Genomic DNA, 15,713 nt, shown 5'->3' with positions numbered 1-15,713 from the left:
CTACAAGTAAAATACTTAGCATTTGAAAGTGACTTAAGATTCATGAAGAATGAGATAACTTGAAAAACTCTAAACAGCTTATCAACAAACAGCATGTGAGTAATTAGATCTGTGAGCAGCAACAGTATGAAAAGAACTGCAGGGAACTGTCTTCTGGTTCATTTACTCCTTAACGTGCTTCCAGATCTTTTTCTTCTAATTTTTATTAATTGTAACAAACAGTAACGCAATTTTTTTTGAAGAAACACAAAGTATTAATAATCAGAGAACATCAAGCTGTCTCATGTTTTCTGTCTAATCGTTGTCCATGAATGTATCCTGCCTTTTTCATACAATATTCAACGCTGTGTATTTTGAGGGTGATTGCTATGGCTGCCCAGAAGTCTATGAGTTGATAATATATTGAGGCATGTTCCTATTGCTGCTCCTGCTATGGGCTGATTTTGCTTTTTCTGCTATCCCAGATGTACTAAAACTCCACTGTGCACAAACTTTTTCCCCTAAATTTTAGTTATTTTCATAGAATAAGTTTCTAGAAGTGGGGCTCCTGGAATAGAGAGTAGGAGCTTTCAAAAGATCAGTAATACATATTACCTTTCTTCGGATCCTAGGGGAAGTTTGACATTTTTTCCCCTTTCTTTACTATTTATTACCTTTCATATCAACTGTCAGTTCAAGTCCTTATTCAATTTAACTGTTAGGCATTAATGCTTTTCTTGATTTGAATACACTTTTCACAACATTTGCATATTAACTATTTTAATTTTTGAGGTACAGAGATAGATCAGTTTGTTTTAGCTGTGCTATCCGAAAAATAAAATGCAATGAGTCATGAGTTTTGGACCAGTTTAGTGGTTTTAAACACTGAAAATGTAAAGAACCAAGTAACAAAACTTACAAAAAAAAAGTCTGAATGAATGAATTTAACAACAGTTCAGAGATGTCAGCTTCTAATACCACCATAAACAAGCGCCCGATTCCTCAGGGCTTGAGATACAGTGAACTGGACAGGAAGAAAGAATCTAAATTATAATCTTCCCATGCAAGGTGACTTTACTACGTAAGGTGCTTCTTCTTTGTACCTTCAAAACCTTCAAACTCGTAAGTCGTTAATAGGAGATTGCAACTGGGGCGATTCAAAATGATCCAGGGCACTATAAGACAATTAGACTTCAGGTATGGCTGGGGCAAGGTTTCCTTCAAAACATCTTAATTTCATCTGGTTTTGCTTTTTTTTTTTTAATTCCAAAGTGTTTCCTGCAACTCTTCCTGTATGCTCTACTTCTCCTCATTTTCCCTCATCCTTCTTGTCTGTTCTCAGGCTGGACTGTCATGCCACTGACTCTCGAACCTGGCCTAAGTCACAAATGTCCCATCCCACAGACGTCCTGCCCTCACTTTCCAGGAGTCAGACCCAGGTGTGTCTCAGGCAGACAGAACAGAGAGGTCTCTGACTGAACTCTGGTGGTGGTACCCAGCTGGTCAGAGGGACAGAGAAAGAAGCACGTAAGACCACAAGCAGCAACAAGGCCTTCAACTTAAAGTCCCACTCAAAGTCCTGTACATTAAAAGATGAGGGTGCCCACCTAGTCATACCCAGAGCTTATGCAATCAAAAGGGAGCAGGAAGTTAAACGTGACTCACCGTTTCATCCCTGTTGGAAATCAGCTGCGAGACATGTTTTTCTTCCTCTTTTATCATCAGTTTCTCATACAGGTCACTGACAATAAATGAAGGGTAATATCTATCCTTCAAGGTCTCATAAACATCTCCCTGGATTTTGCAGAACACTTCAATTCCTTTATTTCCCACAAGACACTGCTGGATTTCTTTGTAAAGTGATTTTTCCACAGGTATTTCTTTGCTCTCCACAAAGAAATTCTGGTAAATTTCACCAACCAGTTGTGGGATTTCATTCTGAAAAGACAGGAAGGTGAAGAAAGAGAAAGGAAGAAATACCATCTCTGAGAAAAACTATTTTCTTCTGAATTCTCTGCATTTTAAGGGTGGAAGGAAGTTATTTAGAACGTGGGATGAGTGCGGGGTTTGGGCTTTTGTGTGAACATTCACAGCCAAGGGGTAAGCGTCAGACCTTGAAAAAAACAACTGGTTCCTTAAAATGAACACATTACGTTGAACAGTTAACAAATGTAATTTCTTTTACATGCTGGAAGGAAAAAAAGAGAATGAGAACAGTTCTCTTGCAATGGATTCCTTCTCATAAATCTGGATTCCTCAGGAATACAATTTATCAGCTAAATTCTATTTGACTTTTTCATCTAACATAAATAATCAGAAATGAGAATTTCTCACTCTAGAAAAAAGTCAATAACTGTGTAATTTAAGAAAGCAAGAGAAATAGCCTTCAGAATGATGACTTACTTTATTGTAATCAAGCTTATATTAGACAGCTTGGCCTTAAACATTACACGTAGGTCACTGCTGGTCTACTTCGGAAATGCAAACATCTCTTCTGATTAACATAATCTTCATGTTTCCACTAGAGATAACTTATTAACTCTAGGAATGTTATGCAAAGTCTTCAACAGTAGCAAAGTGAAAACAACTTAATGAACATTATGAATATGAAAAGTATTTCAGAACTTCTACATCCAAATCAACGTTGCTAACTCAAAATATAGCTACTCAAGGAAGCTATATCCTCTTATTCCACTGACATTTTTCAACTTGTTTTCAGTAGGTTAGGAAAATTTTTTAGATTGTGTTTTACAAAATTCCCTTGAGAGTGGCCAAAAGTCAAGTTTGAAGTCACGTCTGGTAAATAAAACATGTAATAAAATTGGCAAATATAATATTGAGAAAAATGAAGTAATTTGTGGCTTATAAATTGATAATAAAAGGCATTCCTAAAAGATTTTAAAATACTATGACTGGATTTAGCTCCTTAACCAATGTAGTGTGTGATTTCTGATGGATTTTAAGTTGTTCGGCTCTCGCAGTGCTCACACGAAGTGCAAATGAGGAACTCAGTGTACACGGTGCTACCTGTGCTTATTTGAATAAGCCTCTCAAGACACATGTGTTATATATTATTTTCCATCTTCCTTATTAACATAATCCTATTTTTAATGAAATAAAAAAAGGTATAAAATATACACACTGTGGTATTAAAAATAAGAAGGTCATGAGATTGAGGTGTAGGTGAAAAGACCAAATTTACTGTAATAGCAATGTGGGTATGTGTATGCCTTTTTATAGTGGGTTAAAAAATAACTACCTGAAACTAAATTCAATATTTGGGTACATTTGTAAATATATTTTCCTTGACTACACATATAAAAACAAAATCTAATTTTATGTACCATTATGGGCTAGAACATAATGCCAATAATATATTTGGCCTAAAATATTCTTTGAATGTATACTTATCTTGTAGCTTTACTGAGAAACACAGATGCGCTGTCCAATACACAGGTTTTCACCAGCTAGTGATTAATACTGCTTTGAGCCTATATATCCTACCTTGTTAGCATTCTTCAGACATTCCACAGACTCCCAGAAACGAATCAGAGCTCTCTTATCCATCCTTTCCATGTATGTTCTAAAATGCTCTCGGTAAAAAGGACTGGCCAAGATGTCTTCGAATTGAAGAATCTATTAAGGGAATTTAAGAAAAAGTTTTTCAAAACCAAATTTTAGTACTCAGATTTTCATTTTCTTTTTCAGTCAGTTTTGGTGATTTGTGCAATCAGTCTAATTTAAATTGTGAAATTTATTGGCTTCAAGTTGTTCATAATATTCCTTTGCTATCCTTTTAATGCATGTAGGATCTATAGTGATATCCCCTCTCTCGTTCCTAATATTTGTAATTTGTGTCTTTTTTTTTCTTGGTCGTTTTAACTAGAGTGTATAAATGTTGATCTTTTAAAATAAGGACCTTCAATTTCATTGATTTCTCTGTTTTTTCTGTCCTCTATTTCACTGATTTCTGTTGCTATATAATTTCCTTCCTTCTAGTTATTTTAGTTTTAATTTGCATCTTAAGGTGGAAGATCACTGATTTTACACAGTTCTACCTTCTGGCTTTGAGGCCCTTCCCCCTCATCCAAGGCCCCGTCCTCTTGCTGGTCGTAGGCGGGGCCTCCCAGGATTCTGATCCTCTTCTCACACTGCTTCTTCGCCACAGTCAGCTGGTTAATGTACCTTTTCATGTTCCTGGCCCTCAGGAGATCAGCCTTCATGGCAGCGGTTTCTTTACCTTAAAGGAGATGGATGGACAGTACCTGGTCAGAGGACAAGGTACAAGAGAGGAAGCAGTACAGCTCTGGACCAGACCAGTGTCTGACGTGTACATTCTGAACAACAGTGGGCACTGAAGAGCAGCCACTATGGATGGGAACCAGGATGGAGGTTCCTCAAAAAATTAAAAATAGAACTGCCATACGATCCAGCACCAGTGACACTTGGGGTGGATAAGTCTCTGCTGCAGGGCTGTCCTGTATACATACTGGGTGATTTTTAGCAGCATCCTGGCCTCCACCACTAGATGCCAGCACCATCCCTCTCCACTGATGTAACATCCAAAATTGCCTCCTGATCTCGTCAAATGCCCCCTGTCCTTTGGTGGGCAAACTGTACCCCACCCCACTGAGAAGTTCTAATACAGAGGTAGAGCCTCTGTGCGGGGGGAAGGAGCAAGGCTGCACTCTCCCCAGCCCCCGGCGCCCCCAGCACGTGGCTCTGCTCCCCAGGACACACAGGCCTCCTCACGCCCCTCAACCCCAAGCGATCAAGGGAAGGGAGTAAGGGGGGTTCTCACTAGATGTCGGGCCTCCACTCCTCAGCCTGTACCCACACTGACGGACTAGCGAGCCTCTGAATCTTTCCCGTACATTTAGATGGAAGTTTCAGTAAGCCTCCCTGAGAATCTCTGAGAAGAGGGTTCACGAAACAGGAATGTATTTATTTAGGTACCAGTCAAATTTCAAAATGGGAAATGATGCTCCACACTTCTCAACATGAGGCTCAGTTACTGACCAGCACACACTCCTTCAAAGTTACCTGAAAATCATCTCAGAAGCCGCCCAGGAACTACAACAATATTTACCTTGCTTTTCAACTTGAGATAAGTATGCTATTTGAAAGAAGAGGAGGAGGGAGGAGGAAGAGGGGAAAAGGGGGAAAGGGGAGGAGGGGAGGAGGAGAAGGGGGGGGAGGAGGAGGAGAAGGAGAAGAATTCTCTTCTCACACCAAACACCTGCAATTTCACCATCTAAAGTGTCTCCACTTTAGCAGAGAGCGTATTTGAGGAATAAGCAGCGATCGTGGCAGGAGCCGACAGCGGGGCCTCTCACGGTACCGGAGACCTTGCAGCCTAGCACGGCTGTCAGGGTGCCTGCAGCCACGTCTTATTTCCTTCCTTTAAACATCTCAAGTGCTGATACTTCCAGCATTTCCTTTGGTTTGAGGTCCTCCAACGTACTTGAAATACATTTGCAAAGTCATAATGTCATGTCAGTTAAATCCACACATTAAATTACCAGGAGAACCCTGCTCGCAAATTAGAACCACGACTCGAAGAGATAGGAGAAAGACACGCAGAACACAGATCTGGCCCGTATAATTTCTAAGTTCGAGCATGACTCTTGTAACACCTACCTGCACGAGTGAGGAGTGGAGTGAGATGGGTCCAGGACAGGTGGGTTCAAGTTCCAGATCAGGGTGTGACTAAGACCTGTTTAACATCTCTGGACCTGAGCTATTTGTATAAACGCAGGCCTCAGAATGTAGGATGACTGAAGCTTCCTTGGGGGAGACAGGTGGGAGCAGGGTTGGATATAAAACTGTGAGCCTACAGAGAGTGTGACCGAAGTGCCCTGAGCTCTCAGTCCCTCGAGGCAGAGAAAGGACGGGAGCTGGGCCAGATGAAGGGGCTGCAGGAGCTGGAGGCCGCAGCGCTGAGGGCATGAGGGCTGGGCAGGAAGAAACTGGCAACGGCCCTGCAGCAACAGACTGGTGTTTTTTAAGTTTAGGTCATTCATAAATTAGAAGCTGAGTCCAATTACTGCAATGCTAGAAAATCAGATCACATCGATCATGAGGAAGCACTCTGGGAAGCCCTCCAGCATCTATAGATCAGCTCCTTCTTTCAGGCAGGGACACCTTTAAATCCCGAATCAGGTAAGAAATATTATTTAAAAAATTCTTGATGGGGATCAACATCTGTGTGTTGTTTACATTCATATTCAATCTATTCTGAAGTTCTCCTACAGTTTTGCTTGATATATTCAATTCCAGAACTCTTTATTTATATTCTAAACAAGACACAATTTTTCGAATGCCTCCCAGTCTATACGACGGGCATGTCACTCCCCAGTGTGCAGTATTTATACACAGCAGTTTCTGCCTGCTTCAAATCAACATCATGTCCTTCGTCGTCGTCAGCTGAATAAATACCACTCTCGAATCACCTTAACTATTCTTGGTAACATTTCAGGATCCAGAACAGCCGGTGGGGGGGTACTTTAAAGGGAGCTGAAGCACTGGGCTTATTTTCATCCATAAGGACAAATCAGCATATGTTCCATGACTACCAGAATTCCTACACTTGGCCCATGTCTTAGTGCGTTCAGACAGCTATAACCAAATGCCACAGACTGCGGCTATAAACAACAGACATTTATTTCTCAGTCTGGAGACTGGAAATCCAAGCCTAGGGCACCAGCGTGGGGGCGTTCCGGAGAAGGCCTGCGTGTCGGCCGTAGATGGCCACCTTCTTGCCGTGTCCTCACGTGGTGGGAGGGGCTGGGGACCTCTCTGCCGCCTCTTTTATAAATCACTTAGTCTATCCATAAGGGCTCCACCCTCATGACTTAAGCACCTCCCAAAGGCCTCACCTAATACCATCAATTTGGGTGTTAGGATTTCAACAAAAAAAAAACTGGGGTCGGGGGGACACACAAATATTCAGACCACAGCAGCCAGCTAATTTAATAGACCATTTCTCAACTACTTGGGCTATTCTAACTGTAAATAAAAAGCTAGAGGGCTGGGCACTGAAACGGAGACATGAATACATCAATGGCTCTACAGCAGTGGTTCTCAAAGTGTGGTTCCTGGAGAAGCAGCACCAGCATGTCTAGGGAGCCCTGGGACACGCACACCCTCAGGGCCCACGCCAGACCCACAGAATCAGAAACTTCGGGGCTGGGCCCAGCAACCTGCGATTTAACAAGCCCTCCAGGTGATTCTGATGCACACTCCACTTCGAGAACCACTGGTCTACAGGATTAAGTCCAGACTTCTCAGGACAGCTCACAAGGCCCTTTAGGATCGGCCCCCGTCTTCCTGTCAAGCCTCACCTCTCCATTACATGCCAAGTATCAGCGCAGTGTCTCACCTGACAAGACCCAGACACAATCAGGTAATTTCTCCCAACCTGCTGCACGGCTTTTTTTCCTTTATATCCTCAAAATGTTTTCATAATTGCATATTCTTTCTTAATCATCAATTATAATTGAAAAAGACTTGCCCGAAGCATATGTAGCAACAAATGGACATTTTAGCACATATATACTACTTTCATAAAGTTCCCATCTCTAGTTTGAATCATAAATATTCTTAGGATCTTCCATCTGTTCAGTTTTTTTTAAACTTCTTCAGTTTCCCACTCACAAAAAGAACGTGGAAATAAGGAGAAACAACATTGGAAATGAAATTGCTTACAACTGCACCCACAACCTGGTAGCATCACAACCTGGTAGAGACACGAATGGGCACAGCCCGCCCGATTTTCCAGGTGTAAGGAAACAGAGCAGACAGGTGGGGCCAGTGAAAGGAGGTTAACATACAGACTGAGGCTTTTCCCAGATTCTTTGCCCGATGGTATTTTCACTGGATCGTACCGTCTCTAAAATGCAGAGATCTCCAAAAATAACAGTTCTATTCTGGGGAAGCCTTTAATGTAAAAAAAAAAAAATCAAAATTTCCTTAATGACTTTCACAAAGAGGAAAAACATATATTTCTCTGGAAATAGAGATAAATTTGAGAAAGAATGAAATAAAGTAACCTTTCATTTGACAGCTGTACATCAAAATTCCAAAGGTCACAGAGAAGCAAGAACTGCTTCCTATAATAACATGTTGCTAGATACTCAATTAAAAGAAAAAGAACAATAGAGAATTCTCAATTTGACCACCCCTTTAATTAAAAAAAAAATCTGCACTTAAATTATAACAACCTAATTATTTAAAATTGAAACCACCCACAAAGGAACTTCAACGGTGAGACAGCAGATGGCATTATTTATGAAGGAAGTCATTCCAGACTGTTAATACATTGTTCTCCTCTAATAATGTGCTGTGTGAAGATACATGGGGACTCGGGGACAGCAGAAGCAGAAGACTATCAGCTGTCACCTCCATGCTGGCAACTTCCAAATACTTCTCTTCAGGGCAGCTCTCTCACGACAGGGTGAGAAATGGCAGGCGCGCACCCTGCCATCCGCCTGTCGTCCCGGGACCACTGAGCGCTCGCACCCCTGAATCAGTCCCCCTTTTCATTCTGCGTTTTTCAATGTCTTCACTGAAAAATGCTTTCTAATCATCTGGACCAAGCAATCGGAAGACTGAAGAAACTGGGTTCTACAGAAATGAAGGACGTGCCCAGGTTTCAAGGGGAAGCTGGCAGGAGAACCAAGGTGTCCAACGCCAGCTCCAGCACTTTTTCTTCTACACCCCAAACTTCACCTCACCGGCCAAAAGCCACGGGACGTAACAGGAGCAGCGGAACAGCAGCAGACTAGGAGTTATGACCTCAGATGAGTGAGTTCATTGACCTTCTCCGGATAGGCGTGTCCTTACCTGTGAAGTCAGCAGGCTGTCCCAGCACCGTAACGTCCCACCATCTGATTCACCCCAAACCCAGTGAGTCACTGACCAGGTCACCTTTCCCTCACAGCCTCCCTTACCGATCCCTTCCTTTTTGCCACTGTCACCAGCGCCTACACTGCCGTCCTTCATTCCCAGACACCGCATCACCCTCCCCATAGGAATGCCTCAAAAATATTTTTAAAGATTTCATAGCTAATCGACTTTTACATTTTTCTATTTCCATTTTCCATTTCCATATGTGACTGTGCCTTACAGTGTTAGGGCTAAAAGGTCCATCCAGCGGCACTGCACTGAAATGTTTTATTAGAAAAATATGAACATAAATAGACTTGAATCATAACTACATCATAACCGTACCTGAAAAAATTAGAAATCAACTTTTGAAATTACTTCTTTTGTCAAAAACTACTCGTATATGATTTTAAACATCTAATAACACAAATAACTTATGAAAAATACTGAACACTTTTTGGACGGAATTACTTGATAAAAAATATAATGTCAATGTTACACCAAAACACCCTAGTAATGTAACACACTGAAGTGGAAAGTTAATCATAAAAGTCCTTGGTCACACTCACAGCTCCACATTTATCTGTCACATGGGGCTACAGAAAACCTAAGAGCTAGCTTTGTGAAGTAACACCAAAGCTGGTTCCCCCAAAGGGCTCCAGCACACATTCTGTATCTACTGATCGGTCAAAGGGAGGCAGAAAAGCTCACACCATGTGACAAATACCCAGTCACCTTTACTGTTCTCCTGCAAAGGCTTGTCTGATTTATTCCAAGCTCGAGATTCTTATCCCTAAATGAAGGACCTTTAGGGGCCCAAATAAGCCCCTGTGGTGCTAGTTTACATTAGGGTGGGAACTCTGACCTTCACAGAAGCAAATCACTCAGAACCTCTGAACCCGACATGAAGTCCCCGGGCATGGAAATCCCTCCTCCCCCACTCTAAGCCTGTTAGGTTGTTTCAAGCTAGTTTTGCAGACGCGAGTGTTAGAGCCCTACACTTTAAGAAAGGAAGAGATTCTCTGGCTCAAAGTCAAACCAAACAAACCAGGACGACTGACTTAGAATTTAAAGTAGGACTTAAAATGAGAAATATATTCGATCGAAGAACTTTTATAAAATAGGACTTTACTTATTATTTAAGTTCAACTTTACAAAGTACCCACATGCCAGAAATGAGGCTAGACACTTGAATAAGGTATTACATGCAGTCACTGAATAAATACTAAAGACCCCTAGAAATTCCCAATTACTTCCTGTATTATCCAGTATGGCAGCCACTAGCCACATGCTTAAGCTAGTTTTGCCAGAAAATGAAATTTTCAGTCTCCATCTTCTCATTCTTTTCTTTATAAAATAGCTTTATTGAAATATAATTCACACACTATGGATTTTACCCTTTTACCACATACAATTCAAAGTTTTTTAGCATATTCAGAGTTATGCAGCCAACACCATAATCTAAACATAGAACACTTTCCTCACCCCCAAAAGAAAACCTGTACCCAGTAATAGTCAACTCCTCATTTCCCATCTTATCTCACTTCCACCCTGGCAGCCCTAGGTAACTGCTAATCTATTTTCAGTCTCTATGGATTTGCCTATTCTGGGCATTTCATTTAAATGAAATCATCCAACATGTGGTCTTTTGTAACTGGTTTCTTTCACTCAGCATAGTGTTTGCAAGGTCCATCCATGCTGGAGCACGTTCACCACTCCCTTCCTTTACCGCTGGATCCGAGTCCACTGTATGCACAGGTCACCATTGGTTGACGGCCATTTGGGTCATTCTCACTTTTTGGTTATTCTAAATAATGCTACTACAAACATTCAAGAACAAGCTTTCTTGGACACGTTTTCATTTCTCTTAGGCAGATACTTAGGAGTGGAACCACTACACCTCATGGTAATTCTATGTTTAATATTCTGAGGAGGTTCCAGACTTTCCCATTTTCACCAGCTGTGTACGAGGGTTGCAACATCTCCACATCCTTATCAACACGGGTTATTACCTGTTTTTTATTTTAGCCACTCTAGTGGGTGAGGAATGGTATCTCATATTAGTTTTGATTTCCATTTCCCTAATGTCTAATGATGCAGGGCATGTCTTCATTCGCTTATTAGCCATTTGTATATCTTTGGACAAGTGGCTACACAAATCCTCTGTCCATTTTTCAATGGATTACTTGTCTTTTGATTATTGAGCTGTATGAGTTCTTCAGCTATTCTGGATACAAGCTCTGTATCATATACATGATTTGCAAATATTTTATTTCATTCTGTGGGTTGTCTTTTTACTTTCTTGTGGCAGACACAAGTTTTTCACTTTTGATGAAATGCAATTTACTTTTTTCGGTCACTTGTGCTTCCCCCCATTCTTACGCAGACCCACACAATTTGAGAGAGCACTGATTCCCAGAACCCGCCTTTGTTCTGGACATGAAGACACACTGTGGCTGAAGTCACCTACGTGGCTTTAGCTACCCTACTTTTTTCTGAGGTTTTACTCCTTACTTTGAGCCCCATTATAAACTTGAGACAAATTTAGAAAAAGCTAACTACTGGTAACAGAATTAACCCAAAAGGAGAGTAACGGAGCAAATCTTAATGTGGTTATACAGCTTACTGAAAATAAATGCTTCTAGCATTTTCACAGGAAAGAAACTACAGTGCTATCTTGAACTTATCAGTTACAATGTTGTGGGCTAAATTATGTTCCCACAAAAGACATGCTGAAGCCCTAAACCCTAGTACCTGTGAATGTGACCTTATTTGGAAATAGGATCTTTGCAGAAATACTCAAGTTCAGATGAGCTCATCTAAGGGTGCACCTTAATCCAGTATGACTGGGGTCCTTGTAAGAATAAGAAATTTAGACACAGACATGCACAGAGGCAAGACAGTGTGAAGACACAGGAAGACGACAGCACTCTACAAGCCCAGAAGAGAGACTTGAAACAGATTCTTCCATCACTGCCCTCAAAAGGAACCAAGCCTGCCAACACCTTGACCTCAGACTTTGAGACTCCAGAACTATGAGAAAATGAGCTTCTGTTGTTGAAACCATTCACTCTGTGGCACGCTATTTTGGCAGACCTAGTAAACTAACACAATTACACAAAATAAAAAAGTTATGTTTCTGACTAAACTCATATAACAAGGAGATGCACTGAGAAAAGACAATGGTGGCAACAAGAAATCCCTTCCTAGTATTCTCCTTAAAACCTGTCAAACTGCCTGAAAATACAGCACCTTCTCTGCAGGAACAATGAAAAAAAGAAAGGAACTAAGCCCATACTCTTGCAGGAATTCACATCTCCTTTGCTCAAAAGCCTCTGAAGACTTCCCTCCTCATTCAGAGTAAAAGCTGCAGCCCCTACTGTACAAGTAAGGACTTCGTGCTAGGGTCTCCTGTCACCTCTGACTTCGGATTCTCTCCCAACTCAGCCCTTTCCAGCCATACAGGCTGCCTCCGGTAAGCCCTGTGTGCTTCTGTCTCAGAATTCTACACCCTTCCTTCCTCAGACACCCCGCCCCCGGGCCCCAGGGCTTTGTTCACAGGTCACCACCTTGGCGAGGTCTCCCCAAATCACCCTGTCCAAGTGCAAAATCCTCCCCTTCCAGCTGAACCAACATTCCTCTCCACATACCTCCCTGCACAATTAAACAAGAATGTCTAATTTGTTTTTCTCGAAAGCACATCTCATTGTCTGAAATACCGTGTATTTTATTTGTTAATTGTCTGATTGCCCCCCAGCCTAGTTCAGGGACTCGATGAATGCAGAGATTCCCTTGTGTTCACTATTGAATCATAATCGCCTGGCAGTGTTCAGTAAACACTTTAAAATGAACACATTTGCACAATTTTCCTTGCTGGGCTGAGATTAAGAATTAGTGCCTCTTCAGAGTCTATACCCTCATCTCTCTCTCTCTCTTTTTTTTTTAATATGGCTCCTACCTTCTGGCAGTGACCCAGAGAGACAAGCACAAGTCCCCAACCCCAGTGTCCCTTTGCCTCTGTGTGCTGACTGGAAACCCGGGCACAGGTCAAAGTCTCTGCCCAAGTCGTCCTTGTCCTCCCGGCACTCCACCCCCAGACAGGAAGCTGAGGGGCCGGACAGTTCTGCGGGATGTCCAGCCCATGAGGCAGCAGTGTCTGCTGCCTGTCACTGCGAATCCAGACCTGCCCTGGCCTGGAGACAAAACTCGACCTGCAGCTTCATACATGAAGCGCTGGACAAACCATCAGGGAGCTGGGAGCCTACTTCAAACCCTGATTCCTCCTCAGGATCAAACAGCCCTTCATTTGAAGAAAAACAAACAGGATAAAATATATAGAGTATTTATATAGATACATGTATTTTAAATCTGCAAGGGTAGGAGGAGGAAAGTTGTTCACAATACAAATGCTTAACTCGAGGAAAAGATTAAATTATGAAACGTCAACTCATAGAAGTCATTTATGTGACTATGAAGATTATGCTTCATATAAAAAAATTAATGAATATTAAGATCAAACTGTAATATGAGAAAAAATTATGAAACCATGTTTAGTTTAAAAACAGAAGTACTATATACCCAATGATTTTAATCTTCTAAAAGTTATGACTACAGATGTATAAAGTTTATAAGTGTACACAGAAATACAAAGATTTTTGTTAGGATGAAATTACACTTACTTTCTCTTATGCTGTTACACCATCATTTTAACAAATTTGAAATATTTACACGCAGTGTTCATACCTGCCAAAACTCTGACGGGAGAGGGAAGGCTGGGGCTAGATCTGGACCCTTCGGGTGTATAACCGAAGAAAACAAACTGGTTCTTACCCTTGTGCCTCTTCAGCTGGGGGAAGCTGCTAATTGTAGTTGCTTGAATTATTTCCACTACAATTTGATACCTGAGTTTTAAAAAGAGAGAACAGGAAAGATTGAATAGGAAGGAAATACTGCTTTCAGAGATATTTTTAGGCTGTGTTTGTACTAAGCAACTATAACACAGGAACTGCAGGTCCTGCCCAAGTGTCATCAAAAGCGTCCAACACGAACCAAGCACAGCGGGCTGGGCGCCGTGCCAGGAGCTACTCATTTCTGAGACCTGAATGTCGGGGTGCTGGACTGACTCCCTGACCATCATTCCTGTGCCGGAGGCATTACTACCTGCCCCCTCACTGAAGGTAGAAACTTCGAGGTTACGATCAACTCTTCCCACTCTTCACCCCCACCACTGCCCTCCTCTCCCGCCAGCAGTAACCGGAACCTACTGACTGGCCATTCCTCTCTGAAGCTTCTTAGATTCCTCTTGTCTACAGGGTGAAACACTTGCTCCCCCTCACTTCTTTAGCTCTTCATACGCTACTTCTGGTCTGAACAGCCTGCTTCATATTCAGCTATTTATACCCACAAGAGTCTCCAATGCTGGACAACAAACACCTCGATGGCAGGGAAAAGATCCGAAGGATCCAATTCATGTTTACAAACACCAGACCCTCCCCCACACGGTGCTTCGCACATGGGAAGCATCTGAAGATGATCACTGAATCTGCAGAATTCACCTTCACTTGATACCAAAAGGCAAAGTAGGAAATGAGGGACAAAACCATACAACATACATATCCAAATGCTGGCCATCCTGGATGGCACAGGCTCTCAAGGCCCTCAGGGAGCTGTCCAGGGTCCCTGGCGCTCGCCCGGCCTTCCCCCTCCAGAGGACGGCATGGCCCTGCTGGTGTCCAGTTTGGTTCCACCAACAGGAGAACTAATATTTGTAAACATTGTCTTAATCAGAAGAGCAGAGACTGTTAGTACATGTTTCTCCAAAATGATAATCTAAACTCAAGTCTTCGGAGGAAGCAGCCTAACAAGGATTCAGCTCTTTTCCAGTTCTGGCAAGACCCTGCCCACAGCATCCCTTGTCTCAAAGGGAAGGAAAAAGTCTCACAAAGCCACCTGCTCTGAGTCTCCACCTTCACCTCTGTCTGGTTTTATACACTTAGCTAAATTAATAAAGACTTGGAGCAAGACTTTTTATGAATGCTTTCCACCAATCTTAATCTCGCCTGAAAGCTAGACAGGCCTTCAAAATGATCCCCTTAGAAACCGACACCTCTTACTGTTACAATTTTACTGTCAGTTGTCAAAGCTTTGGGACTCTACTAGAACTGATTTCAAAGTTATTTAGCAGCCAAACCAAAAAAGAAAATTAGTCTCTTCATTTCATTAGGCACAACTTACACAGATTTTTTTTAAGCATTACTTTAGAGCTATCCTGAGTGTGCACATGCTAGAATGTCTTAGGAGAGTTAAAGGCTGGACAAATCCTAGCCAAGGTGTACAACATGATAAATGGTCTGAAATACTGTTTTATATCAAAATTAGCAAGGATCTATAGTGCAACAGAATACCATATACATACAAACGTTCAAGAAAAAATCAGAAATCTAAAAATAATGTTTCAGAGTTGCACCAGGCTACTTTGTACTAGGCAAGCAGTAATGTTTTCATTAAAGGGACTTCAATTAAAGCGTTTAAGAAATGAAGCCATGGTGATTTCAGCCAGCTAAGCTGAAGCTGTTTCCTACATCCACGGCATTACTGAAAGGGTCTGTCGGATAATTTAGGAAGTGGATCAGAGAAGTGAAGCACACGCGCTCTGGCACCAGATGGCTTGTTTCAAATGCTGCTTTCAGCACTTACTGTGTCACCCTGGGAAATTATTTAAGCTTTCTAAAACTCAAGAGTCTTCATCTGTAAAAAGAGGAATGAAGAACAGTAGTTTTTCTTATAGGGTTACTATGAAGATTAAATGAGAAAACATCTTTAAAGTATCTGGAACAGTGCCTGCCCCA

The 15,713-nt window shown here is 41.8% G+C and overlaps 1 protein-coding gene across 3 annotated transcripts in view; it reads right to left on the bottom strand.

The window, feature by feature from the left end:
- The window catches only part of SNX25 (sorting nexin 25), an 82,139-nt gene that overhangs the window by 23,746 nt on the left and 42,680 nt on the right, over nucleotides 1-15,713 (bottom strand). For all 3 annotated transcript variants that reach the window (XM_074353258.1, XM_074353257.1, XM_074353259.1), the window contains 4 exons: nucleotides 13,696-13,766; nucleotides 4,038-4,219; nucleotides 3,484-3,615; nucleotides 1,645-1,917 (listed from right to left, as the gene is read on the bottom strand). In XM_074353258.1, the coding sequence (XP_074209359.1) occupies nucleotides 1,645-1,917; nucleotides 3,484-3,615; nucleotides 4,038-4,219; nucleotides 13,696-13,766 (658 nt within the window). The remainder of the gene's footprint in view (nucleotides 1-1,644; nucleotides 1,918-3,483; nucleotides 3,616-4,037; nucleotides 4,220-13,695; nucleotides 13,767-15,713) is intronic.

This window comes from Camelus bactrianus, chromosome 26 (genome assembly GCF_048773025.1).
Source record: "Camelus bactrianus isolate YW-2024 breed Bactrian camel chromosome 26, ASM4877302v1, whole genome shotgun sequence".
NCBI lineage: Eukaryota > Metazoa > Chordata > Mammalia > Artiodactyla > Camelidae > Camelus > Camelus bactrianus.
Note: the sequence above shows the minus strand (reverse complement) of the source record. Positions and strands in the feature narration are given on the sequence as shown.